We start from the raw sequence: 26,377 nt of genomic DNA, 5'->3' as shown, positions 1-26,377 counted from the left end.
TTCCGTTTTTTGCTTCCTTCATGCCACCCTCTGTGTGAGAGCAGCAGCTCCTGTGCCAAGGTGCATCGCTCTCTTAAGGCCCAAGAGTCTGACGCCAATGGGACGGCACTCTGGATGGGCCAAAATGCACATGAGATGATTTACACCTGTCCCGATTGCCAAGAGCACGCTCAAAGCAGCTAATGGAAGGATGTGGAGGGTTCACCCCCCCTCAAAACACCCTCCAGTATAAGTACCTGCTGTCCTTGACCTTTCCCCGTGACCTCTGTCTAAAGTGTCACATGTCCTGCCTGACTAGCTGAGTGAAGGTGCTGGTGCAGGTGAGGACAAACCATCCAGAAATATCTCCTTTAGTCCACTTTTAGAGCGTGTCGACCACAAACCTGGTGCCTACCTGTTCATTATTCACCTTCTCTTTATACCTGCTTTTAAAGTGACCCACCTCAGATTCATATGTTTACATCTCAACCTTTATTTTAGCTTTAAAAATACGCACACACAAGGTAAGCCCACGCAGATCTGTCTAGATGCAAACCAGGTAGGAATACCAATTGGTTTCTGTAGAATATAATAAGGAGTTTATTAAAACGTCTATTGATTACAAGGTGCTTTACACCAAAGCACAACACATACACAAAATGCTTAAATCATCAGACTACATTAATACTTTAATAGTAAAACAATCAAAGCAATGAATGATAACACTTTGCTTTATTCAACAAAAAACTAAATGAACCTTAATAATATATGGATATTAAGAAGGCCTTCAAAAATGATACTGATGGACTGATGAAAGGCCGGCATTTTTTACGTTTGCTTACCTAATAATGTAGAATCTCGCAAATATGCAAAAAACAACATAGGAATTATTTGGAATATATGCAAAAAAAAGACATACTGTAGTATACAGTAGCATGTCCAAACGTCGCAAAAAAACAGCATAATATAGTACGTCGAATACAGGCAAAAAAACACGAAATAGTTAATAATATAGTATGTCCAAAAAATGCAAAAAAACGACATAGTATAGTATGTTGAACATATGTAAAAACAAAAACAAAACACGTTTGGTACATTCTTTGATCAAATATTTCCTCAACAGAATCATAAAGCTGGACTGAGTTTGATTAAGGGGAGGTTATGTATCGTTTAACTTAAGTAAATAAGTTCTAAACAAAGTTTCTCTATAAGATGTGATGAATATGATCTGAAAATATCTAAAAGGGAAATGTGTCTCGTAAGCAAAGCAATCAGTGTTGGGTCCCTTTAACCAGGAGGTGTAAACAGAATATAGCATAGTATAGTATCAACAGTGAATCACATTGTGTATTCATACAAGTAAGTAATTACGTAGTAAAATAATCACTTGCACTTTCATTATGTTGCTACATTCCCACAGGTATGTCGATGTGTTTGTGGAGCTTAAACAGCTTTTCATTGGTTAATAAAGGTCTCGTAACGCTGTAGTTGGAAGAGCAGATCTCCTGACAGATGAATACAGATAAAGAAGCGAGGAAGTTACTGCAGGCAGGAACTTGTTTCTGTACAACAAATCAGATTTAGATCTACTGAAGTCTCCTCTGTTGTCTCTGTAGCATGGAGTCCCGCTGCCCTCTGGTGGCTGACAGAGGAAGTGCAGAAGGCATTTCCTTTTATTTCCCTCTCATTTGTTTACCTGCCAAACCCAGAACTCGAAACACATTAAACATAATAATGTCAGTATTCAGCGTGAGAAAAACATAGTGTACAACATTTTATTTAACACAACCTATTATCTTATTTCTGTAGGAAATATTTGTTGTTGATCAACTTTCATTTTCAACTATTTTTTACCAGCAGAAATGCCTGCCAAAGAGGATTTGCAGTCTTCCTTTGGTTGGTTTTGAACTAGGGTATTTGGACTGTTGTTAAAACAAGCTGTATAGTATTTCACATTTGAAGCTCAAGGAAATTGCAAAAGGCGTTTTAAACTATTTAATGAAATGCTATAAACAAAAATGTTTAATCGAGAGAGAAGCCTGCGAGTAATTGGTAATAAATCATTACTCCTAGAAGTCCAGTCAGTGTTGGTGGACTTTTCCAAAGCCTCTGAGAAACTAAAAGACCTGTGATGATTTTCTTTTGGCACTAGAAAATGTTGTGGCCGTTTGTCTGATTGAACGCTGACGTTACGTGTTTACTCTCTAGGGTTTTTGTCAGCACTTCATATCAAAACAATTCAGAGGTAATTCCCCCGGGGGCTTTTCTGATCGTCTACCAACTTTCCAGAATATTCTGTTTTGAAGTTTCCCCAGAGACCCTTACTTCATGTGTCTCTAAGTTTTGGGGAAAAGTTGAAGATGTTTGAACTGATAATTAGACTGTCCTGCATCGACAGCTAAAACTTTAGACACAACATTGGAATAACAAATGACCCAAAAAGTAGGGCAAATATTTTTTAACAGTATTTTAGTGTAAATTATATTTCTTATTGAAAATGCACCTGTTTTTTTATTGAAAGGTCTATTTTTAGCAGCATTAGTAACACCTGCCTCCTTTTATGGGATTTGAGTGTTTTTTGCATTTCCTATTTATATTTTTATGAAAATCCTGCTGTTTTTATCAGAAAATCTTGTGTCTTTTCAATAGCTTTCATATCATTCAACCCAATGACTCCAAAGAATCTGCTATTTGTATAAGAATAGGCAGGAAAAGGAGGACAAAATCTGCAGTTTCTTTTTGTTGCTGAAAACTCTCTTTTGAGTCGTCAACCTCTGGCCAAATCTGGACTTTGTTTGTTTGGCTTCTCTACGTACTAAACAGTATGTACAATATATTAAAACGTCAAACATCCTATACCCTTTTACTACGGGAGATAAGAAGCCATCTTGTTTTTAAGGCAGTGCTGACAGCTCAGAGAATTAAACGGATAGAAAGTATTCTGTCTTCGCCTAAAGGAGTGTTCCTTTCTTCCCTGGAGGCGCAGAGGCATGAGTCTGCATGAATATTAACTGACTAATATATTTCTAATGCTTTTAATCTAAACATATAAACGTTTAGATATTTTTCTTCCATACTCTTACTTTGGCAGCTCTCCTAACATTTGTAAACATGTTTTTCCTATTATAGAATCTACTCAGAACTGCTCTTAAGAACATTGAACCATCTCGCACAGCTAGAGCGTTAAGATTGTGTTAGGAAAATAATAGCTATGTGACAACGATTAACATGATGCTTCAGCCTCTATGGAGATAGACATATGACTGTCATGTTTATGGCTTACGCAGGCCTTAGCTAATCTGAACTAAACATTGAATACTGCTTTGAACCGGTATTCTTCTTCCATTTTCCCAACAGATTGTAAAACTATCACACATCAAATTGTTTTAAAAAGCTTTCTACAAGCCCCTCATCCCAAAATAGTTTCATATGATATATAATTATATCCCCAATTAGTTGGGAACCAAAAAATACGTTACATTTTTTAAATGTCAAACCATTGAATTATACACAGTGTTTCAGAAATGGCAACCATATTCACCTCAATCAAACAAACATCACATTACTGTACATGTCACTTGTTAGACGCTTTTATCCAAAGTGACTTACACACTCAATACTGTGGGCAATCCCCACAGGAGCAATTTGGGGTGAAGTGTCTTGCTCAGGGACACAACCACATGCTGACTACAGTGGGACTCGAACTTGCTCTCCCCTGATTCGAAGTCCATCACACTACCCACTGAGCCACAGCCTCCAAACATTTTATAATATCACCAGCCTTATCCTAAAAGTACTGTATTTCTATATATAATCTGAAAAATGTGTTTCATCATGAAAATAGCCTTTATCGTTAACAAACTTAAGTGTTTTAGAGCTGAAGTGTATTTCACACTCGTCATAGCAAACGTCTATTTCTCTATATATGTAACTATGGTGAATTATTTATAAACACAGTGAGAATATGGGAGAAACTTTCAGTAGGAAACTTTCCAGACCACAGCAGTTCAGGTGCTGTACCAGTGAGGCAGTCCTTTCTGCACTTAGCTTTTGGGAATTATCTCCAGTGCCACTCTGACTTTGTTTTAATCTCTCCACACAGCAAAAAGCCAAAGAGACCTCAGAGACAGAGGCAACAAAACAACCGACTAAAACCTCTGACTCTCGCCTACGACGGGGACACGGACATGTAGTCCCTCTGCGACGCTTCACCACGCACTTCACCTGTCATAGAGACACCTCTTCATCACGCCATTACAGTGAGGGACACGGATGTTTGCAGCGTGAATGGTCGCGTCACACAGCGGAGAAATCACAGAAGATCCTCTTAGCAAGAGACCCTGGTTGGGTTTAACCGTTACAAGTACGGCTCCATTCACTCTCCCTTTTTGTTTTTCAGTGTTTCTTTTGCAAGAGCCTTCATGACCTCCACCCTGTTCAATGAGATGCCTTTTTTTGCCCCCCCCCCCCCCCTTCTACGTGTCCATATGTCTCTAAAGGCTGAGAGTCTGGGTGCAGAAGACAGAGCTCTCAGTCTCTGAACATGGCAGCACAAGCTCAAACTCTTCCCCCGCGCTTTTCCGCTTGTCCCTAAAAATGCTGAGTAGCTGGAGGCTTAGGATGCTCTGACGGTTCATACGTTGCCAAAAGTCACCGCAGGGAAGAGGAGGAGGGAGAGGAAAATCTCCATAAAAAGGTTTGGATTCCTTTTTCTCAATCCTCAACTGGGTTTTGACTCAAATCTCTTTTTGCAGTCTTGAACAAAAGGGAGGCATTTCTTCTCTTCTTCATTTGGAGGCCTGTGTTTGTGGGATAAACAGATCCGTACGATGCTGATGGAGCCTGCATCAGTTGTTCATGAAAGCGGCCGCCTGCCTCCGCCCTTCCTTTGTTTGCAGGCTCTACATTGCACTATATTAGTGCAGCATGATATGCACATGTGACTTCTACCTTCGATTGCCATAAAACACTGCCTCTTCCACAGAACAACCCATAGAGCAGAGCAACACGAAAACATTCAAGAGAAACATGTTCTGCCAAACAGATGTGAATCTCAAGTAAATATATGTATAGATTTGATTTCTCACCGCTGATTTCTTTTTTGGTTTGAAGTAAAGTACCTTTTGTGGTTTGTAGATTTCGTCCGGTGTTATCACTTTTCTTTTCTGCCCAGATGTAATTAAAGATTTAAAGATGACATCAGACGGTGACTTTTTTTAAATGAATCACCTGCTTTAAAGTTATTTTTAACCTTAAAGAATCTGATTAAATTCAATATTTTTACATTTCTTTACCTAAAGTGGTGCATTGTGAACAAGATACAACCTTTGCAGTGAATACAAAAAAAAGAAGGAATAATAAATGAAACCATGCAAATGTCATTTCTGCCTTACTGACGACAACTAAATACTAACAGTCCTGTAAAAGAGTTTTTAATACTTGAATGGGGCAACTTATAAAATACATTACATAAAAGCGTAGAGAAAACGACATTTTCTTTTTCAAAGCAAAGCCTCCTTCAGAGTTTTTAAACGTTTTCATGTAACTATCCGTATCATAGGTGCTCTATCGTTTTTTCAGTCACAATTCATTAGGGAAGTTATAGTTTAAAAAACAATGGGTACCACTTTACAATAAGACTACCCTTATAAAGGATTTATAAAGGGTTTATAATTAGGTTATGAATTAGGTTGTAAACACTTATTATTAATGATATCAATAATAACTTGATATTAATCATTAAGAACCATTTATAAACCAGTTCTAACAGTTTTCATACATCAACACAGGCTCACTATTTGGCAAGATGACTAAGCCTTACATCGGCTACCTAGCAAGAATCAACTCAGTGAACAACAGATACCAAGGATGCTGGCTGATGAAGACGAAGTAAGCTAAGTAGCCAATAGGCTTAGCAGTACAGATAAATGTGGGCTCACTATTTGGCAAGCAACCGGTCACAGTTGCCCTGTTTATCTCATGTCTTATAAAAGCTTATTAATGATTTATAAAGTGTTCACAACCTAATTAATAAATGAATTACAAACTATTCGTAAACTCTTTATAAGGGTAGTCTTATTGTAAAGTGCTACCAAACAATCTGTACAAAGAAATAACATGTTAATAATAATAATAATAATAATATAATAGGAGAACACGCTTCTGCTGAGTTCAACGTAAAAGCAAACTGGTGTGGAGAATGTTTACTTGTTTGTTTTGGGATTTGTAAATAACAGCAATTTTTTATTTTTTTGGAGAAAAAATGATCAAATTATGTGTACATTTATTTTGTATTGCACAGAAATGTTTAGTTTGAATATTGCAAAGTGGGTGTGTGATATGTTGCTGATTGTTGTAATCATGATGCAAGTTGGATGTTATGAGACCAAAAAACGGGAAAGAAAAAAAGAAGCAGAAGAAGAAAAAAAAGAGTAAAAAAAGCCGTTTTGTACAGGATGTTTGTATGTGTGCAAAGAATTACCGAAAAAATAAATACGGACACGGTTGTTAACACAAGAAGAAGGTTATTGAGCCGTTTTTGTAATTTTCTTTATATGTTCACAAGGAAGCAGAACCCCTTAATAAAATGTTAAAATGGCTTTGAAGGATATCAGGCTGGTGTTTTCTTAGATTGTTTCTTTAGGTCAACAAATCCCATAAAAACTATTTGTTTACAGCCTGACAGATTTGAGGATAATATTATTATTTGTTTATTCCTTTTATTCAAAAAATGGCCAATAGTTATCACTTTAAACAAATACAATAAACCTCATTTAAGAATCCCATCCATCTTGTATACTTTACATGGGACATTTCAAATTAAAACATCCTTTTATCAGATTTGTTGACAATAAGAAAAATAAAGACTACCACTTCACCTATCCTTGAAAATGGAAAAATCATGTGACATAAAGGAATAAAACGTGTAAATAAAGTTGAAATCCTTAAAATAAATTCCTTAATAATGTCCAGTCTGCTCTAACAGGGGGTTTTAACCTGAAACACATTATTCAACCTCACATTTAGTTTTGATTCAAAAGGTTCAAAAGAATGATTTTCTTACTCGATTAACTATTTTTTTAGTCGCTTATTTATGTATATCTACTTTAACAATCACTCCAGAGATATTCAGAGTTTTAATTCAGATTTTTTGTTATTTTAATAACTAGAAAGCCCCTGAATTAGTGAGTAAATGTGCAGATTTTGGTGATTCCTACATTTTCTGACTTAATTCAACATAAAACTGATTCTACAAGTTAGTGTTAAGAAATGAAAAGGAGAGTATATATATATATATAGATTTACATTGAGATTTACAAGCTACAATGTTTTTGTTAGTAAGACTTTTCCACCTGGAAGGACTTTTGCAAACCTGCCTGGCACGTTGCATCATCTGAAACATTATATAGTGAAACACATTTGAGTTTGCAGACAGCCTCTTTTTTTCTATTTCATGAAACAAACTCTGGGGGTAAGTTGTGTGTTTACTTTTTCTCATTTGAAAACATTTTTGTTGTATGTTCTCTGGCTCATGAGGAGCTGTGTCGAGTCAGGACGAGTTGCTCACATCACATCAGGGCAGTGTTTTGGTGTTGAAGACTAAACATTGAACCAGAGAGTCTACGTAACAAACTGAAGGCTGGAGTTATTAAGATGTGGGCGTTAACACAAGATGCTATTGCTCTGCATTATGGGAAGTGTAGGATCCAGTCTTCTTAAAGTTGACCTTTAAAAACAAGAATTCAGATTCTTTTTGTATTCTCTGTTGCAAGACCACTAACTGTGAATAAATAAGTCCTATTTAATAAAGATGTGTGTCTGATACTGACGGGTATAAAAACAGCTCTAATCACAAAAGCAGGGCATTGTTTTTTTCCTGCTATTCAGTTGTTTTACTTTTTAAGTGGGAAACCTGATAAACCCATTTTTTGCAGAAAAGTAGAATACATCAGCTTTGTTATGATAATAATCTAACCTAAATAAGTCATTCACTCACAGTATAAGGGATTAGAAAAATGAACAGAAGAAGCTGCAACATGTCAATATGACACCAACATACTACAGGTCCTATCAGGTTGTTAAACTATACGTTTAAGACTACATATCCTCTTCTGTGTCCCTTTGGTTCAACCTGTTCCTCCTCCTCATGATTCCAACATGGCAGCTTTATGCGTCTCCAGATGTTCACAGCATCTGGTGAGAGGGGCAGAGCCACGGCAGCTGGCAGCCACTAGATGTCAGCCCCTGACGTTGTTTAAAGAAAAGTTCCTTCTCAAAAGTCTATAATGTGAACCTCCTTCTCTGCTCCCCCCTTTCTCCTCTCTCCCTCCCCCCTCACTCACTCACTGTTTGTCCCTCCATTCCCCCCCCGAACCCTCTCTCTCTCCCTCTCTCCCTCTCCCCCTCTCTCTCTCTCTCCTCTCTCTCTCTCTGAAGCTCAAAGCGCACTATATAAAACATCCCTCCACACTGACACTCAGATGTACAAACACCTCGGCTCTCGCCACAGCGCCTCCCAGCCGTGCATCAAAAATCACCTCAGAGACACTCGCAGCGTTTTAACGGCAGACTTCTGACCCCGCTGAATGAGCCTGAGAAGATCCATCACTGCCCCCCCCCCCGCATCAGGACCGCCTTCCTCACTCTGTGTTTCCCCTACAAGTTGTGCAGCTCAGTCAAAAGGGACATTTTTTTTGCGGGCTGAGAAGATCAAGGACAGTTTGACATGAGGGGGGACGCTCCACAAAGAGGCATGAAGACCCCGTGTCTGTGGGCTCTGCTGCTGTCAGTCGTCTCTCTGGTGAGTTACATATCTCTTTCCATTCCCTCTAATCAGTTTATATCGCTACAGTTTCTGTGATTTATGTCTGCACCTATCTGGTAGAAGAAATGTCGATGAATGTGCACAAACAGAGATTGTGATAAGTGACTTTCAGTGTAAAAACAAGCATGATTTGATTTCTGCTAGACGTCTGTTGCAGTCAGTTTATATAAAAGTCTAGAAAATATAGCAAAATATTGTTTTGTTGATTTCAGACTAATTTGACTTATGGTATAGTATACTAAAAGGCATGTTTCTGAATAGTTTTCCTCACGGTCGACCCCTGTAATGACACATCCCACCTCCACAAACCTGTAACTGACTCATTAATATTTTCATGAATGAACAAATGTGAACACAAGCTTCCCAAATCCAAAATCTGCATCTTGACAAATACGCCCGCGCGCAATCCCGCTGGATGCCTCTCCCTCAGCACTATCCATTCATCCCTCCTTTGCATCTCCCCTCCTCTCTCCCATTTACAGACACACTTCAATAAGAATATATTTGACAGTGCGGTGGAGAACAGCCTGAGCCCATTATGACAAACACACCAGAATGCTCCTAACTCAGTGCCTTGACAATTTGTGACAACCCAATTCCTTTAATCCTCGGAAAGACAGTAACCCCTCACCCGCTGATAAATCTGTCAACAAAGCAATCAAAGCAGAACAGGAGCCACTCCTCTCTCCAAAAATTCCATAAACTTAATCCCCACAAACTTGACTGGCCTTAAAAAGCTCCCGTGGTGTTATCTGTGTTTAATTTGCATAGTGATGGAAAGAAGTCAATTACTATTAATTATTCTCTACAACTTAATACCCATTATCGAATTGAATTCACCGTCTTGAAAACCATAAACTCAATTTCACAGCTGACTAAGCGCACTAATCATTTCCTCCCCCCCCCCCCCCCCCCCTTCTTCTTTTTTTTTTTTTACTTTACGGAGGCTTGCTGCTTTGAAAGAACAACAAGGATTGTTCGATTTCAGAAGCAATAACATTAACTTACATGGATTCCCTTATTGTCTCAACACAAAGGCGAACCTTAATCATCAAGTGTGTGAGTTATATGTAGCCTACCAAAGCATCATGGTAGTGCGAGTTGATCTCATAGCATCACTTGATGGGAGTGTTTTTTTTTTTTTCCCAGACGGAGCTGCCAAATTGCTTCGCTATGCTTTAATGGGATGATCATAATTGTTTCGTACTCGGTGCATCCTAAGCTTTCGCCTGCAGCTCCTTCAACAGATTGACAGACCCATGGGAACCTCACAAACTTATTTTGGCCGCCTTTGAACCAAGTCGTGTGTGAAATAATATGATTATGCATTTTTCCTCTGGGTAAGTTGAAAACTGGTGGCTATACTTTTTTTTTCTCTCTCCTCTCCCCCCTACCTCCTCCTCCTCCTCCTCCTCCCTCTTCGTCTTCAAACTGCCCCTGCTCTAATACCCTGCAGTCTGTCCGCGTATAGTATTTATCCTCCTCAGAAGTCATGGTAATAATTGTGCCCCGGCCGCTCAAAGCGCTGCTGCAGAGATGGGACTCGGCTCCATCCACAGCTGCCTGTGATGTCTTGACACACTTTGTGATTTGTCATCATGTCTGACCCCCCTGAGGTAACACTTTGATATCACTAGGAGAGTATAGACCTAAACTCTTAGAGGAGTTAAATGCCCTTAGTTGATCCATCAGCTCAACCACGGGGGGACCTCACAAGGCGAGACAAGTTAAACTCCCTGTAAATGACTATGACCACAATCATATCCCGCAGTTGGAAAAATACTCCGCATCAACACATCAAGGTCTCTTAAACCGTTCCTGTACAGAGGAACATTTCAAACAGACTCATCTGATATTCCACAGACCAATATGTTTGCTTCTTGTGGATGAAGTCCTTGTGATTCATGCAAGCTGAAGGTCATACATTATATTAAAATATGCCTTTACTGGGAGGTGGAGCGAGACTTCAGAGGGACTATCTGGTACCTGAAAGGTCACAGGTTTGATCCCACAAAAGCCTCATGTCCTTGAGCCAAACTCCAACTGCATAGCTCCTCAGACTTTAAGACTCTCTGGATTAGAGAGTTTAATACCACATTTTAAAGAAGTTCTGAAGGCTTCTGCAGTGTGGTACTAATGCACATTAAAGAACAACATGTCTCTTAATGTCTGCATGTTGCAGCTCAACCCACACCATCCAATCAAGATTACAAAGTGGCAGTCCATATCTGCTCTCAGCCCAGTGCTCTGTTTAAACTAGAACTGTCGCACTCTCAAATCCTCCCCGCACAGCAGCCGGAGCATTCAGGTAAATGAAAACTGACACACACTTTCATTCTTCCTCGCAAGGTTTTGTGTACAGCCCACCGCCGAGTCATCTGGCTCCTCCGACGGTTCCATTAAAGGTGGAATTTGTTGGCCGCTCCGGGGTCCAGCACATAGAAAAATCCTCCGAGCTCCCGAGGGGAAGCCGGGGTTGTTTATCTTCCTGTTTCAAAGAGCGGACGCCTGCGCCTTATCACAGCCTCGCCAAGAGTAGATAGCATTTAGGTTTGTCCAACACCCGGCCTACATGCTGCAATCTGGAGAGTCGTTTCCTAAAAGACTTCTGCATACCCGTGCTGTTTGTGTTATCTTGTTGAGGGATTCTGCCTCATACACCCAACCTGGGAGTAATATTAATAGACAGTTACTGTAAATGGTTTTTTTGGGGGGGGGGGGAGAATCCAGCATGAGAAACTGCAGGCCCAAAAGTTGGAATAGCTCTGAGCCAGGAAATGAAAGTCTCTAAAAAAAATGATTGGGAGATACGTTTGAATATCTTTGAATGCAAACACTATATTTAATATGTATTGCAAATTGAATTTTTTTACACTTCTGCATTTGGACGATAGGACTTTCTGTAAGTGAGTGTACTTTTTGGGAATAAAAGGGGCACATTTTTAAGACATGTACAAGCCAGCTGGGGTCCAAGATGTTTCTGTTATAATTCTGGGGACTTTAGGCACTACAGAGAAAACACATCTGGATATCTCAACATCTGCTGCTTTGATTTTCCTCATAGTTGTATCCGAGTCCCCTGTGTGTGTGTGTGTAACTGTGAGGAAGGGTATTTCTGGAGTTCACCTTTATAGCTGAGGACAACTGATACTTTCATATCATGTGTCTTAAGCCCCTGAAAGCTAAGTTTCAAAAATCAAGCAGGCATATTTCCCCATAACATTAAGTATTATATATATTGTGTGCAACAATTAAAGTTACATTTTAAAACCAACATACTTAGTTTGTAAAAGCGTACCACTAAAAAAAGAAAAGAAAAAAGGGTCGTGGTTTGATCAGACCAACAAAAAGAGCAAAATCCAAAAACTGACACCATGTCTCTAAACTCAACCCTGCCAACCATAATCATGTGAGATGATCTCAACAAATACAGAAAATCTCTCCTTAAAATAAACAAAACTGTTCAAAATTGAGAAGAAAATATAAAGAACCCCATTTCTTAGCTGATTAAGAAAACATGTTTTCAAATCTTTAAAACTTTGACATAAGAATGTAACTTCTGTGAAACACAACCTGATGAAATCACACCAACAGCTCTTTATAGGACAAAGTTATGTGTAGCAGTTTTTCCATATTTTCTTATTGTCAAAAAACACAAGACAAAAAACTAAGGGTTAGTCCATCTTGAAACCCTTACTCTGTAGCACACTGCCCAAAGCCTGTTCGTTACTACTTAACACATTTGTTACTACTTAACACTTACATTTTTATAAACCAAACGGGGCATTGCAGCTTTACCAAATGTAACTCAAACCGAAGTAAATGGTGCATTTGTTTGGAACAGCGTTTAGTGATTTGTCCTCTCAGAGTGGATTGGCTGCATTAATAATGCAGGTCACAACCACCTGAGTGATGGCTGTGTTTATCTCTATTTAAGGCTTCCACTTGATTCTTTCATTATTGATTAATCTGCAATGGATCAATAGAACACCAGAAAATAGTCGTTTTAGTTTCTAAAAGCTCAAGTTGAAGTCTTTAAATTCATTTTGTCCTAACCACAGTCCAAAACCCAGTGATATGTAAGATACTTTCACATGTTTTACTGTTTAAGCTATATGTATCCATGATGAAGATCTAATTCAGATCATTGTTCAATTAAATACAGTAAGCACAAAAGTATTCATGATTTAGAGTAAATCCGCCTGAAGCATGCAAAACCACTGGCTCACAAGATACTAAAGGGTCGAACAGTGATTCATGGATAGGAAATTAAAAGGAAAGATTTGTGTTGGTCTATTCATTTAGAATATTTAATGTCAGATTCATCTCAATTTTTTTTGTTGTGAAATAATGGAAAGTTTGCTCTTTTTCTGGTCACTAAAGAATATTCAAATGAACCTATCTGAGATGTAGATGGGAAATCATTCTTAAATGAAGCTGAGGCGCTGTAGAAAAACACAACCTTTAACAAAGATGCTGCTTCATAATGAGGGGCTGAAGAACCAAAGGGATGGGAAGCGTTGCTTTGACGGTCCCCACTGAAATCACAAATACAAATCATAAAATACATCATAGCTAAATGAAGCCAATAGAGTGTGAAATACATCTCACTTCTATCTGTGGAAGACATAGCTTGATATTTAATAAAGCCCTAATATTGGCAAACCAATATCTGTTAAACCCAGTGTTATCAAAGCGTGACTGTTGACCTTTGTGCTGCCATTTTTGTTTTTCTCTTGTCCTTTCTCCTACAGTACGGTCCCGCGTGGGCTCTCTGCAGTAGTCACACACACACACACACACACACACACACACACACACACACACACACACACACACACACACACACACACACACACACACACACACACACACACACACACACACACACACACACACACACACACACACACACACACACACACACACACACACACACACACACACACACACACACACACACACACACACACACACACACACACACACACACACACACACACACACACACACACACACACACACACACACACACACACACACACACACACACACACACACACACTCTCTCTCTTTGTGCCTGGCTTGCATGTTTTTGAAGCCAGCGAGAGGTAAATCTTGGCCCTCCGAGTGTTGGTGCAGTCAGTCGGGGTGTTCTGGATATAAACGTAGCTTTAGTCAGGACTGCCTCTGATCTGCCTAATCTCCCCGGGCTGGATTACAGGTTGGGCTCTAATCCGTGAAGTGGGGTCTCTGTGAATGTGCCTCGGAGTGCTCTAATCCAGAGACTGTCAGGTGCTTTAGATGAAAGCTAATTGCATGTCACAGTTTGGGGACCATACATAACGCCGGCGACAACAGAGCGAGTTCATCACAACAACAAGACATCGGTCTGATGGTGACTGTGAATGCACTTCAGATCATCTTGGAAGAAAATAGTGAAGAAATCCCCTCAAAAACCAAAAAAAAAATCCAGTGACATCTCCTTTTACAAATTATTCATAACATGAAGTCACAGAAACTGACGCTGCCTCCCAAAACACACTGTTACAGGCAATCTAATTTCCTGGTGACAAGATGATCAAACTTGGAGCGTCTAATCCTACTCGGATTTGAATTGTTTAGGAAGTGTTCTTTACATTTTGCACCTTCAAATGTTTTATCCACACTCACACAGACACACACACACACACACGCACACATCCGCTGTCACTAATTAGCCTGACAGTCACTTAAAGCAGCTCAAAGCAGTTTCCTAATATCCCTTGATCTGGTTTCGAGACTCCATCGAGACTGAAACCCAGTTACTGAGAAGCATCAGTAATTATGGCAAGAGGAAAATTATATTTCATTTGATCATTAGAGACTACGGTCTTTTCACATCTCAGAATAGAAATATTCATGAAAAATAAATGGGGATTAGAGTCTGGATTACGGGTCAAAGATTATTTAGGTGATTATTGGAAACATGTAAAACTGAATTTATGTTTAAACTCACATGGGATCAAGTGTTAGAAATCCATCCAAGCAAAACCTGTACATGTATTTCGAATGAAGGTCACTAGCTTTTCCATAACATCATGTTTGACCTTGTAACACCGAATAAAGATCTGGCATCATGTAACTATTATCTGACATCAGCTGCTGTGTTAACCTATAAAAAAGCAATTATTTGAACCATTACAAATCAACATAAACAAACAACCTGAAATATTATTAAACCCTAGAAAAAAGCCCATACAATGTTCAATGTAATAATGGGCTTGATAGCTGCCTAGCTGATAGTCCATAAGATACTGTTTCACCGAGCTTTTACATCCTAAGGAGCTTTATGTTTGACTATAATGGTGCCAATAAATCCTGAACAGGAAGCCTCCCTCATCCTCACCCTCACTTTATCTTTTTACAATACATCACCAGTGAGGCCAACGTGACAGACTTTTGTTTCCAGCAATGGAAGACAAAAGGAGGTGTTCATTAATACAGTTTAACTGCCCCGCTGCGCAAGGAAACTGCTGAAAATCATATTTCTATTCTCCTCGTCATGACAATCACTCTGCACTGAAGGTCCTGCAGCTTTCCTTTTTCTCCTATAAAACCTTACCACTGCAAAGATTTGATCTCCGAATGTTTGAAAGGCTTCGGTTAGACTCCGTGTATCATGCTGCCTATTAAAATAAGTTCAGGTTCTGTCGGTTTTTTCACAGAGTTAGAGAAGACGTTACAGCTACTACGCCAAAAGTCTCCACAATAAAGCCACTAACGGTTCTTTCACATCAGGTCATTCATCTTCAAGGACTCTTCAAAAACAACTGCAGGCCATCTTTATAAACTCCTTCACTCTGAAGCCAAGTGCATAAAAAGAATGTGTACTTCAGAGAGATAACACCTCCCGCACGATATCTAAAGTATTACAATGTCATATAGTGAACTTTCTGAATAAGAGAAGACCTTATGTTCAGAGTATCGATCGCGGGGCGGGGGTACAAAATGCAAACGCTTCGACCAGATAGATCTGCTGTCACGTTCCTCGGCTGGGGTTTGGACATCAATGTCACAAGCCTCAGCGGGGTGAACGGGGAATCTTAGCTCTCTCATCTGTGTGATTGTTAGAGGAGAGACACAGAATGAATCATCCATCATCCATTCAGGCCACATTCAGCAGGTAATAGTCTGCTGTTGCATCGCGAGAAGCGCTTCATTCATCTCGATGTATGGCAGGCATACCCTTAATCTTGATTACGACGAACAGGCACAAGACGGTTTTCAAAACTTGGTTACAGTATTAACACAGGTTTTTTTTTTTTAGAGGTGATCTTTGCTTGTGATGGATAGAGCTTGTTGGGGTTTTCTTACTGCTGCAAGATTGATTGTGGTGCTGTTTGTTAGTTGGCAGGACTTCCCACAAACATATCAACAGATATTTAACACGAAGCAGACAGTGTCTACTAATGCCAGACAGAACATCAACAATTGGGCAATTCTGTAAAAACCTGGTTTACGCAAGGCTACAGAAAGAGTGTGGTTCTGGCAAATAAAATGGTCACATCTACCAAATTAAAATTCATGTTCTGGCTCGCTAAACGAAGACTTTGTTATTGGAACTTATTTGGTGAAATGTGTGAATTTGACACAGAAAATGTTATTGTTTACATTCACCAAGACTCACACTTTATTTTACAAAGCGACATTAATCAAAGAAAAATGATATTGACAAAGGCCCCACCATATCTGTCTGATAATATATAGACTACTTGTATATAGACTATTCTGCACTATTTCTATTCTATTTTATTTACTTGCAATATTATCTGTTTTATTGGGCTGCACTGTTTGAGGAGCCTGTGACGTAAGATTTTCATTGTCATAACTACACTGCAGCGATGCACAAATGACAATAGAAGCCTTGAATCTTGAATCTAATATATATTTTTAACTTTAAAAGGTTGTTACCACATTTTTTTAAATAAAATTGTTCGATAAGCATGCAGTATCAGTAGACATTTTTCAGTAATGGTGATTTTGTTTGTGTTCGTTTTGTTCTTCCAGGTGACCAGTGCTGATTCACCAAGTACAGGAAATTCAGCCTTGAGAGAAAGCTCAAAATCCAAAGTGAAGACTTACTGGTCTGAAGGCAGCAAGGCAGTCTCCATCAGCCGCCTGCTGTCCCAGAGCTTCTATGGCAAAGAGAACTTCACCTCTCTGGATCTGAACTATGACGAGGCCGACTCGTTCTCTAAACGGGACCAGTGGAGCTGGCTTTACAACACGTCCAACCCCCGCGACCCTCGATCCAGGACCAAGCGGAGGCCCATCGTCAAGACCGGCAAGTTCAAGAAGATGTTCGGTTGGGGAGACTTCCACTCCAACATCAAGACGGTGAAGCTCAACCTTCTCATCACTGGTAAAATCGTGGATCACGGTAACGGGACATTCAGCGTCTACTTCCGCCACAACTCCACCGGTCAGGGCAATGTTTCCGTTGGACTCGTTCCTCCAACCAAAGCGGTGGAGTTCCAGGTCCACCAGCCGTTCCACCACAATCACCACCAGCAGCAGCAGCAGCAGCAGCAGCAGCAGACGGCTCTGGAGACCAAGGACAACAAGCTGTTCAACTGCAGGGTGGAGTACGAGAAGGTGGAGAAGGGCACCAGGAACTCGCTGTGTGCCCACGACCCCTCGCAGAGCTGCCCTCAGGAGCAGACCCAGAGCCACTTGTCCTGGCTGTGCTCCAAGCCCTTCAAAGTCATCTGCATCTTCATCACCTTCTACAGCACCGACTACAAGCTGGTGCAGAAGGTGTGTCCAGACTACAACTACCACAGTGACACCCCCTACCTCCCCACCGGGTGATCACAAGACCAGACAAGGACACAAAAAAAATAAGAAAAAAAGATGCTGGGACAGGCTGTCGGATCTTGAGCTATGTCAGATTATTTGAATGAAAATGAAGTCAAGACACTTGAAACGTTGACAGGTATTATTACAGCTAACATATCCTTGATGCAAGACTGATATTGCTTCAACGAACAGACCCACCCAGAGGTCATTATGAGAGCATTTAGGGAAGCATTTATAGGCTTGCAATACTCTTATTATATGCATAGCTGCTTACATTGAAAGGAAATTCTCAAGCCAACCGCAAAAATATGCTGATTGTATTTATGTAAATATTGAGGGTTCCACAAAAAGACCAGAAAACAATTTTATTAATGTTTTCTCCTGCTAATTTGGTTGTTTATGTTGATAGTGCATTTCCGTCTCAATCACGCTTTCTGTCTTTTCCAATCAGTCTCTGGTAATCATTGCAAACACGTAAATGTCAATGCAAATAAGAAGAATCTGTCAGTATGCATTAGAGTGCATAATGGAAAAGCAAACATATTTTGAGTGGTGTTGTTTTCTGCAGTGTGATTGTTAGAGTGAGTATACCTCTCGGATAGTGTTGTTGGAATCTCGTCCATGTTCATGCATGAACCAAATGTGGTAAACAGCCGAATAACGTCCATCTATATTTCCATGTTATTGCAGCTGTCAGAAATAATCGTCATCATGTCACCGGAGAAAAAAAAAGGTATAAAAGTCTTTCTATTTTGTGTATTGTGTTAGCAGTTCTTAAGCCACAGCAAATGACACCAATGGAGGCTCAAAGTCAAACACAAGCAAGTCAATGTGGTAATAAATAAATACAACCTGCAGAAGACACAACATTACAGAGACACACACGATCCTTCTTTTTGCACTGCTCCTTAAAAAATAAACGTATGTGTACTTCTGTTTTCTTAGTCCTGCACTTCCATTTGAGACATTTAGCGTGCTCTTTTTCGTGACTAAAACAAGTCAAGCAGAGATGACAGCGCCACAACGTCCCTGCAATATCCAAAAATATCTGTACACCTTGGAGTAATCATTTATAAAACGTGCTGAATTATGGGAGACAAACAGGGTCAAAAGTGTTTCAAAAAGTTAAAAAATACAAAATAGAAATAAGAAGAGGCAACATTGGTGTTCATCTAAAAAAGAACAATGTGAGAGGTGGTAAATTGTGTTTCCTGCTCCAGAGGAGACACAACATACACTAAACAGCAGGAACTAATCACACATTCCACCTATCCAACATTTGCACCTCTGGTTATCAAACAAAAAAAGAGAAATTCTGGATGAGACTAACACTGGCTGTTAATGATATTGGATGTTCCAATTGGCTATTAAACCTTCATTACATAAATTGGGAGCCACTGGCTCCATGTGAAGCATTTAGAGGGAATGAACACAGTGAAAGTGGGAGCTCTGCAGAGTCAACACCATCCAAAGAAGGAATTAAAGTGCCGATGGAAAACCTGTAGAAAAAGCACAAATGTGCACCTAGGGGCGCAATCACTGCTGTCTATTTAAATTCAGTGCTCTGACACAGTGTACGCTATGGTATATGCAACTCAGTAACTGCTAATGGCAGCCTGGACCACATCCAATATGCCAACATGGGGTGTATTTTCTGACAAGGCAGGCCAAAGAATAGGGGTCTGCCTGTGGGATGAGTGAGCATAAAGAGGAATTTATGATGTGGAGGAACAAGGCTGGCAGAAATCACTGGAAGCACCTGACTCGTAAATTGAGAGCATGTTTCTGTCACCCAGAAGAAGGAATGACTAATGTCTCAGATTGCTGTTTGGGCCAGTTCTTTCATCTCAATAAAGTCACTTTGATATCCCTCCCCCCCCTACCCAAATGTGCCAGGGACAGTTTGTTCAGCTTCAGAGAATTAAAGCAGCACTTTGCTGAAACAATGCAGCCTCATTATGCACATAATCTTACAAATGTAAACAGTCTGGCACAAGTGTTTGGGTGTGAGAGCAACTCTGCGATGGATCTGTTCCCGACTGATGCTGTCTGAGGGCAACAGAATGTACTGTGTTGTGTACAAGCCACATTATTAATGGACAGATTTATTCACAGATATGATTTAAAGCTGCACTACTCAATCCTTAAACAGCGAAACAAATGACTTGCGTAATGTGAATTGTGTGACAAACCCACACGTTGCTTTTGCATGATGCTGAACAGCGTTATAACATCTTTAAGCTCATTGTTTTGGTTTTCATGGCCCACAATTTCACCGTTTTGATTCACTTTCATTTCTCTCATCGACCCCAGCAGCAGGCAACTGTTTTTACAGGAACGCTCACTGTACGATTACTGCCCTGCACCAAACAGACAATGTTAGATACAAGCTAGCGAGCATAATGTAACGTTTAGCAGCTAAAGAGGCTGATCATTTCCCTCGGGAGTTGGTAGAAAGCAAAGGAGTGTGAATATTTGACTTCAATTTGCAAGGTGGCCAGAAACACCCATGAATACTAACATTGTTCTGTATCTGAGTAAATGAAAATGTTGTCAAACTAATGAATAAATGCAGGCTTAAGAGTTTGAACATTTTCTTTGTAAATCAGCATTTTGTTCTAAAAGTATTGCAGATATCATGATGTTTTACTCCAAACTTTACTGCCAACGACAATATTTAGCATTTGGAAGAAATGAATACCTTAGATTTAGTAGTTTAGTCTAGTATTGGTCCTTTTATTAAAATATCTGTCAATTAAATGGGAGGGAATGCAAGTTCCAATTTTATGTTCTGGCTTTAAGCGCTATGGGCTAATCTTTTGTTAATTTTCAGATCACTGATAGTACCTTCAATACAACTTAATTTGACGATTAAACAGGGGGGATGTATAAAGAAGAGACATCTAATTAAAACAGAGATGTAAGCTCGATCCAATCTTAAATATCTAATAACTTAAATTCAGATGCAAATCACTGTCTTGAGAGTAATTGACCAAAACGGAGAGGACAGCTTCTTCTTTAAAAGCCAAGATTTCTTAAATTATGTTAATCTGAAAGCACCAGTTTATCCAGAAACAAGAAGAACCTCCAAGGAATGGTCAGTTTATGTATGAATGAAAGCGACATCATTACAACCCGGCAGTGTTTGAACGTCTAAGTTATCTTCGGGTCCAGATCTTCTCCCTCGGTTCAGTCGTCCTGGGCCGGAGCCATTCATGCCTGCCGTCTTTCCCCCAGCTCGCCCACAATCCCTGATTAATGTGGTCTGGGCGGGAGCTGTCAGAAATGGCAGAGAGAATCATGGGATTTCTCCTTCAGAGTCCCAATGACACCCAGCAGCTGCAGGAGTAAACAGATGACTAACCACTGGCCTTTTGGCAGCCTGTGGAGATTCACACGGAGGGAGGGCTGCGAACGCCACTTTGACATTTAGGTGGATTACAAGTTCTTGGGTTCTGCTCTCGTGGTGTCAGAGGTGGTTGGCATAGTAATTATTTGCGTCTTGGTTTTTCTCCGCTTGACCCCCAACCGCAGTGAAAATGTACAGATTTGTTTTTCTCCCACTTACAGACAAGTGAAATGTTTATTGTAAGACATCCTGACGAGCCTCATTTACAAGCAAATCACATTTTGTTTGCACTGCTACAGAGGAAATAATACGTGTCTTACAACAAGCAATTGTCATTTCAGATCATGTGCTGCTGCAGATTTCATTTCAAATCTGGGGCTGAAGCTGTCCTGGGGCACAGTTTTGTGTGAGGTATTGACATATTAAAGGCTCCATCAGACAATGGCTCGTGTTTTTTTTCCTCTTTTTTTTCAAATCACAAATAAATTACTCTCCTCAAAACACTATTACTCCGCCGGAAATGAAAACTCACTCGTTGTGAATGTCTCATATCAGGTAAAAACTGGAGAGAATTAATTAACCTTTGTCATTTTAATTGCTTTAGTGACAGCTGTCCTTTGGTGCCGGAGCCATCCTAATGCACATACTGTGGGCTTGTCAATTACTTTCCCAGTGAATAGATTAAAACGCCACAGAGGATAGAGTCATTTCATTAGTCTGACTTAATGCCCCCCAGACATAACCAGGTACGAACACTTCGCCCCTAAATATGCAGAAAAATGAACAATACTATTAAGCCCCTATGAATCGAATGAATGTGGCAACATGAAATTAAGTTTACGCTCTATTTAACTCTGTCCTGCTGTTGCTATTATTACATTTGGTATACAGATTTTTCTTTGGAACATTGTGATAAATGAGAATAATTTTTTAGGCTTTTAATAAAGGTCTCACAGACTGAAATGCGGGGGACCTGCATGCATGGCGCAGCTAATTGCTCTAATGGATGTTAGAATCGTAACGCTGTCAATTCTTATGGTTCTGGATAATGGCTGACAGCAGCGACTGTCTAATTCTCCCATTTTGCTCTTTGCACATCTATGATCTAATGCTCCTCAGCTCATCATGAATCTGAAAGAAATTAGGCCGCTTTCAAATATCTGTCAGCTGAATGTCTCGGCTGCTTTCAGCACTAAATGCACACATCTCCACTCTTTAGCACATGATATGAAGACAGGAGGCACATTATCAGGCTGCTAAAACCTCTTCTTTGACGGACGGGGAGGATTTTGTCAGATACTCGTGCATGTATGAGTATCAGGGGCACTGTTATTAAATTATAATGAATACAAAATAAGATTACATTCTCAAGATTGCTGATGTTACAGAATGTTAAGAAATAGTAAGGAATTCAACAATTACAGATGAAGGGTGTATACTGAACATCTTCAGGGTTCACTATAGCACAGATCCATCATGGGTTTACCTTAACCTGGGCCAAGGGGTGGAAAACCAACACAGACATTTTCCACTTAAAATGTGTGACAGTTTTGAGGTAGATTGGGTCAAAATTGCAATATTTGAGTATTGGCAAGTACCACAGTATTACTGTATAGAGAATCATATTAACAGTGGGCATAAGCAACCAAATGTCTTTAGTTGGATTTGAACCCAGATGTTTTATCTAACAATGGGTATTGTGTTAAGTTCACTCAAAATTACATAGGTGGCTATGGAACCAGTGGTTTCTAAAGTATTTCATTTTATATTTATATTATGTGTTAGTACTGAAACAGTTAATTGAAGAAAACAAATATACTGATCAATTAATTGTTTCAGCTGTTAGGGCTGCAACTAATTAGTTCTGCTAAAATATCACAAGCATTTGAAAAAGATATGCTCATTGCAAGTTAACCGAACCTGAAGGTGATTGTTTGTTTCTTCTGGCACACACCCAATCCTATTACACTTGCAATGAGATAAAACGACACAATTCTTGTGTTTGAGAAGCGGGAAGCAGAAACTATTCAGTATTTCTGCTGGAAGATTGACTTTAAAGATCCAAAATTCTTTCCTCAAGTAATAGTTGTAACACTTATTGAGACAATTGTATCCATTTTGTCCACTTTCAAAAATGTGCATAAAATGGTTTACTATATGTTTAGCATACAACCCGTATCTATCCTTGGACATAAAGAATATGGAGGTAAAAAATAAAAGTATGTAATAATAACGTATCAAGCAGGAGTGTTCAAGCTTCCCAACTGTTCCACAAATTGCTGTTTTCTCCGTTTTATATGGTTGTAATTTTAATATCTCTGGATTATGGACTGTTCAACAAAACAAGTGATTTGATTTTGTCTCCTCAGGCTGCAGGAAATTGTGTTGGACATTTTTTTTCAAAACCTTTTATGGACTATGATGATAAAATAACAAATAATTAAAAGCAAATTAAGAGATTGATTCATTGCTAATAAAAATAATAATTAGTTAAAGGCCTTAACAAATCTGATTATAGGAGGACCTAATCCTCTTTAACTTTAAACAGAGTCTTTTGTTTATCCTTTAGAGTGAGTACACAGGTGCAGTTCTTCTGTATTTATACTTTATGTTTCATGAAATTGAACATTTGAAGAGTTAATGTATGATATCATTGGTTTTATAAGACGTAGAGGCAAGCATATTGAAGAAAATGTAAGTGTTTTTATGCTTCTAAAACCTTCCTGTTTCCAAAATAGATGTTAAAATGTTATATAAATATATATATATATATATATATATATATATATCCTTTATTTAACCAGGTAAAAGAAATAACTTAACGAAATGATTTACTATAACTGATAATATTAATGATAATCGTCCCTGCAGAACATTGCTACCTTTGACTTCAGAATCTGAAAGTTGTATTTGTTAATCAGATTTGTCCTCATCAGGTTTCTCATCAGTCTTGTATTTTGGGGGGAGGACAGGGAACATCAATGTGAAGTTTCTCAATTCTTTTGAGATGTAGGTTTAACAAACCAGACACACAAGTATTGATGTCAAAGGTGTGTTTGCATTTCACAATGACATGAGATATAAGAGGATTACATGGCTCATGAATATGGCCCGTTTCTATCCCGTTCTTTTGCTATCAGACATCTTCATCTCTATCCATAACAGCCTGTCGAACGGCACAAAGACTGATGTGCTCGTCTCTGAATACCTCCGATTTAATTTCAGTTAAGAAAGAAAATAAAAATGTTGTCTGATCTGCTGAAAATAAGTGTGTGTGTGCCTGTGTGTGAGTGTGTGTGGTCCTTTCACGAGCAGCTGCATCTCACAAAAAGAGCAACTAGTTTAAAATCTATTTGTATGTCACATAACGCTGTCAGTGTGTATTCCTTGAAACAACAGCAGAAAGAGGTGATGATTGCTGAATATCACCTTGTCAAAAACCTCACAGATGTATGGAGGTAGGTGATGCTATTTATACTAAACAAAGACACAATAAACAACACACTTGTATTTTTCTCCACAATTGACATCTTCAAAAGTTCAGTCAAAATCACCAAGGTGTTAATCTTCACCACAACACCTGGTTATTTGTATCGAAACATCAAGGATTTGCAGTCAGTGTTAATTGTGAGAGCCCATACGAAAAGCTGTCCACATGATGATAAGACCATTTTCCCGTGTCACAGCCCAAATATATAGGAGAGTTTTCCTTCACCGTCCTGCCTTTAAAACAGGCTGGCAGGTAAAACAATCAGGGCCAGCCTGCACCGCGCCCGGGCTTCGTTTGCCATTGATTTATATCTTAAACAACCTCTCCTGGTGCTTCCACTGCTAAAGGTGAGACGCACAGCCAGTGTTTGTGACAGAGATGGACTAGGTGCGGTGGCAAGAGAGAGAGGGATGATGCGGTTTTTAAAAATGCATCACCATTAAATCAAAGAGTAACCTTGAATGAGTTCAGGCCAGTGCTGGCATGGTGACACGCTCTGCCCTCAGCATTCGGTGCCACGGAGCATGCCAAACAGCGGGGAGAGAGAGAAAGCTGCAACGCGGTGATACAGGTTAGAGCGGTGGTGCTGGGTAGCAGGCCAGCTCCACGCAGACCAAGGGCACTCACACTGACATTTTGTCCAAGTTTGAGCTCAACATGTTGGAGACAAACGTATATAGTCTGAGAGACGGTGATGTCCTTGCAAACTGCCTTGGCAAAGTTGACAACAAAACCTTGTTATCACTTGAACTTGTGAAAAAATGTGTGCACAGATGGTGCAAAAAACAGTTCAACATTTGTGATACCTGAAGTTTGACTAAAACCTGCTCTGACCTTTTTCTCTTTGTCTCATACTCTTGCTTATATGTCCAATAAAAAAAAAAAAGACAAGGGTTTAGGGTAAAGAAATGTTTCCATAATGAGAAAATACCTAATGTGAATATGAGATTACTTGTATTATTCCTGTGCGCTGCAAGACAAACTCCCCAAGCTATTACATGGGTTTGAGCAGAGCAGACTACAAAGCATTAGAGTGTAGCCTAGAGGAGGACAAATTAAACCCCACTGGTCCTTCAGCTACAACAGCTGAACTTTACATATTACTCGCTCATGCAGATTACTAAATCAAGGAACTACATTTATTTACGCTTTTTAATAAAGCACTAAAGCCTCAGAGGAATTTTTCTTTTATTAAGACGCCTGGTAAAATGGCTGTGCAACTGCTGAGTCCCTCTAAAGTACCCATATTTCCAGTAAATAATGTCTTCTGGGCTGTTATGGTATACATAAAACAGTTGCCGGTGCATGAGGACAGACTGAAGTAGTGTGCATATATTAGACATAAAAATGTGTTGCAACATCCTTTTAGATTAGATTTCTGGGCAGAAAACTATTTGCGGTATATAACTTATTTTTAAATCTAACTTCCTCTCCACTTCTCCCACATTCATTGAGACATGTCATCCATCTATCTCGGCCTGCGGCTGCAGTAGTTCCTCGACCATGAGTGGCTGCTGCAGCGGGGCTGTATTTCAGCATGTTGAAGTGCATGGAGAATTCCCATGAAGGGTAAGGGATTATGGATTTTGGCCTCTAAGCTGCCTGGATGCCCAGTGAGGATGTCTCTGAGCGTAGTAATCTTCAAACACCACGCAGAGTGATGAGTGGGCACTGAGGACTTCTACTCAGGATCTAAATGTGTTCCAGCAAGTTACTGGTGAGAGAGAGAGAGGGATAGAAAGCGAGAGAGAGAGAGAGAGAGAGAGAGAGAGCGAGAAAGAAAACACCATTTGGTGCAGAAATGGAAAGGATCGACGCAGTGGCTCCTTCAGGCGAAAAGAGACACTTTTGATCCTGTGACCCGTTTTTGAGCTATAGTGTGTGTCGAAAACTC

General features: G+C 39.6%; 2 protein-coding genes across 2 annotated transcripts in view; both read left to right on the top strand.

The window, feature by feature from the left end:
• The window catches only part of LOC117468518 (thrombospondin type-1 domain-containing protein 7A), a 125,609-nt gene extending 119,114 nt beyond the window's left edge, over positions 1-6,495 (top strand). Inside the window, exon 28 of the mRNA XM_034112689.1 lies at positions 4,082-6,495. Coding sequence (XP_033968580.1) covers positions 4,082-4,172 — 91 coding nt within the window. The 3' untranslated portion in view covers positions 4,173-6,495. The remainder of the gene's footprint in view (positions 1-4,081) is intronic.
• A 2,068-nt stretch (positions 6,496-8,563) lies between these two features.
• On the top strand, positions 8,564-18,544 carry LOC117468556 (neurexophilin-1). The gene is made up of 2 exons (XM_034112743.1): positions 8,564-8,779; positions 16,853-18,544. The coding sequence occupies exons 1-2, from the start codon at positions 8,705-8,707 to the stop codon at positions 17,654-17,656; spliced, it is 879 nt and encodes a 292-aa protein (XP_033968634.1). The 5' UTR covers positions 8,564-8,704; the 3' UTR covers positions 17,657-18,544.
• Positions 18,545-26,377: the final 7,833 nt, after the last annotated feature.

This window comes from Trematomus bernacchii, unplaced genomic scaffold (genome assembly GCF_902827165.1).
Source record: "Trematomus bernacchii unplaced genomic scaffold, fTreBer1.1, whole genome shotgun sequence".
Taxonomy (NCBI): domain Eukaryota; kingdom Metazoa; phylum Chordata; class Actinopteri; order Perciformes; family Nototheniidae; genus Trematomus; species Trematomus bernacchii.
Note: the sequence above shows the minus strand (reverse complement) of the source record. Positions and strands in the feature narration are given on the sequence as shown.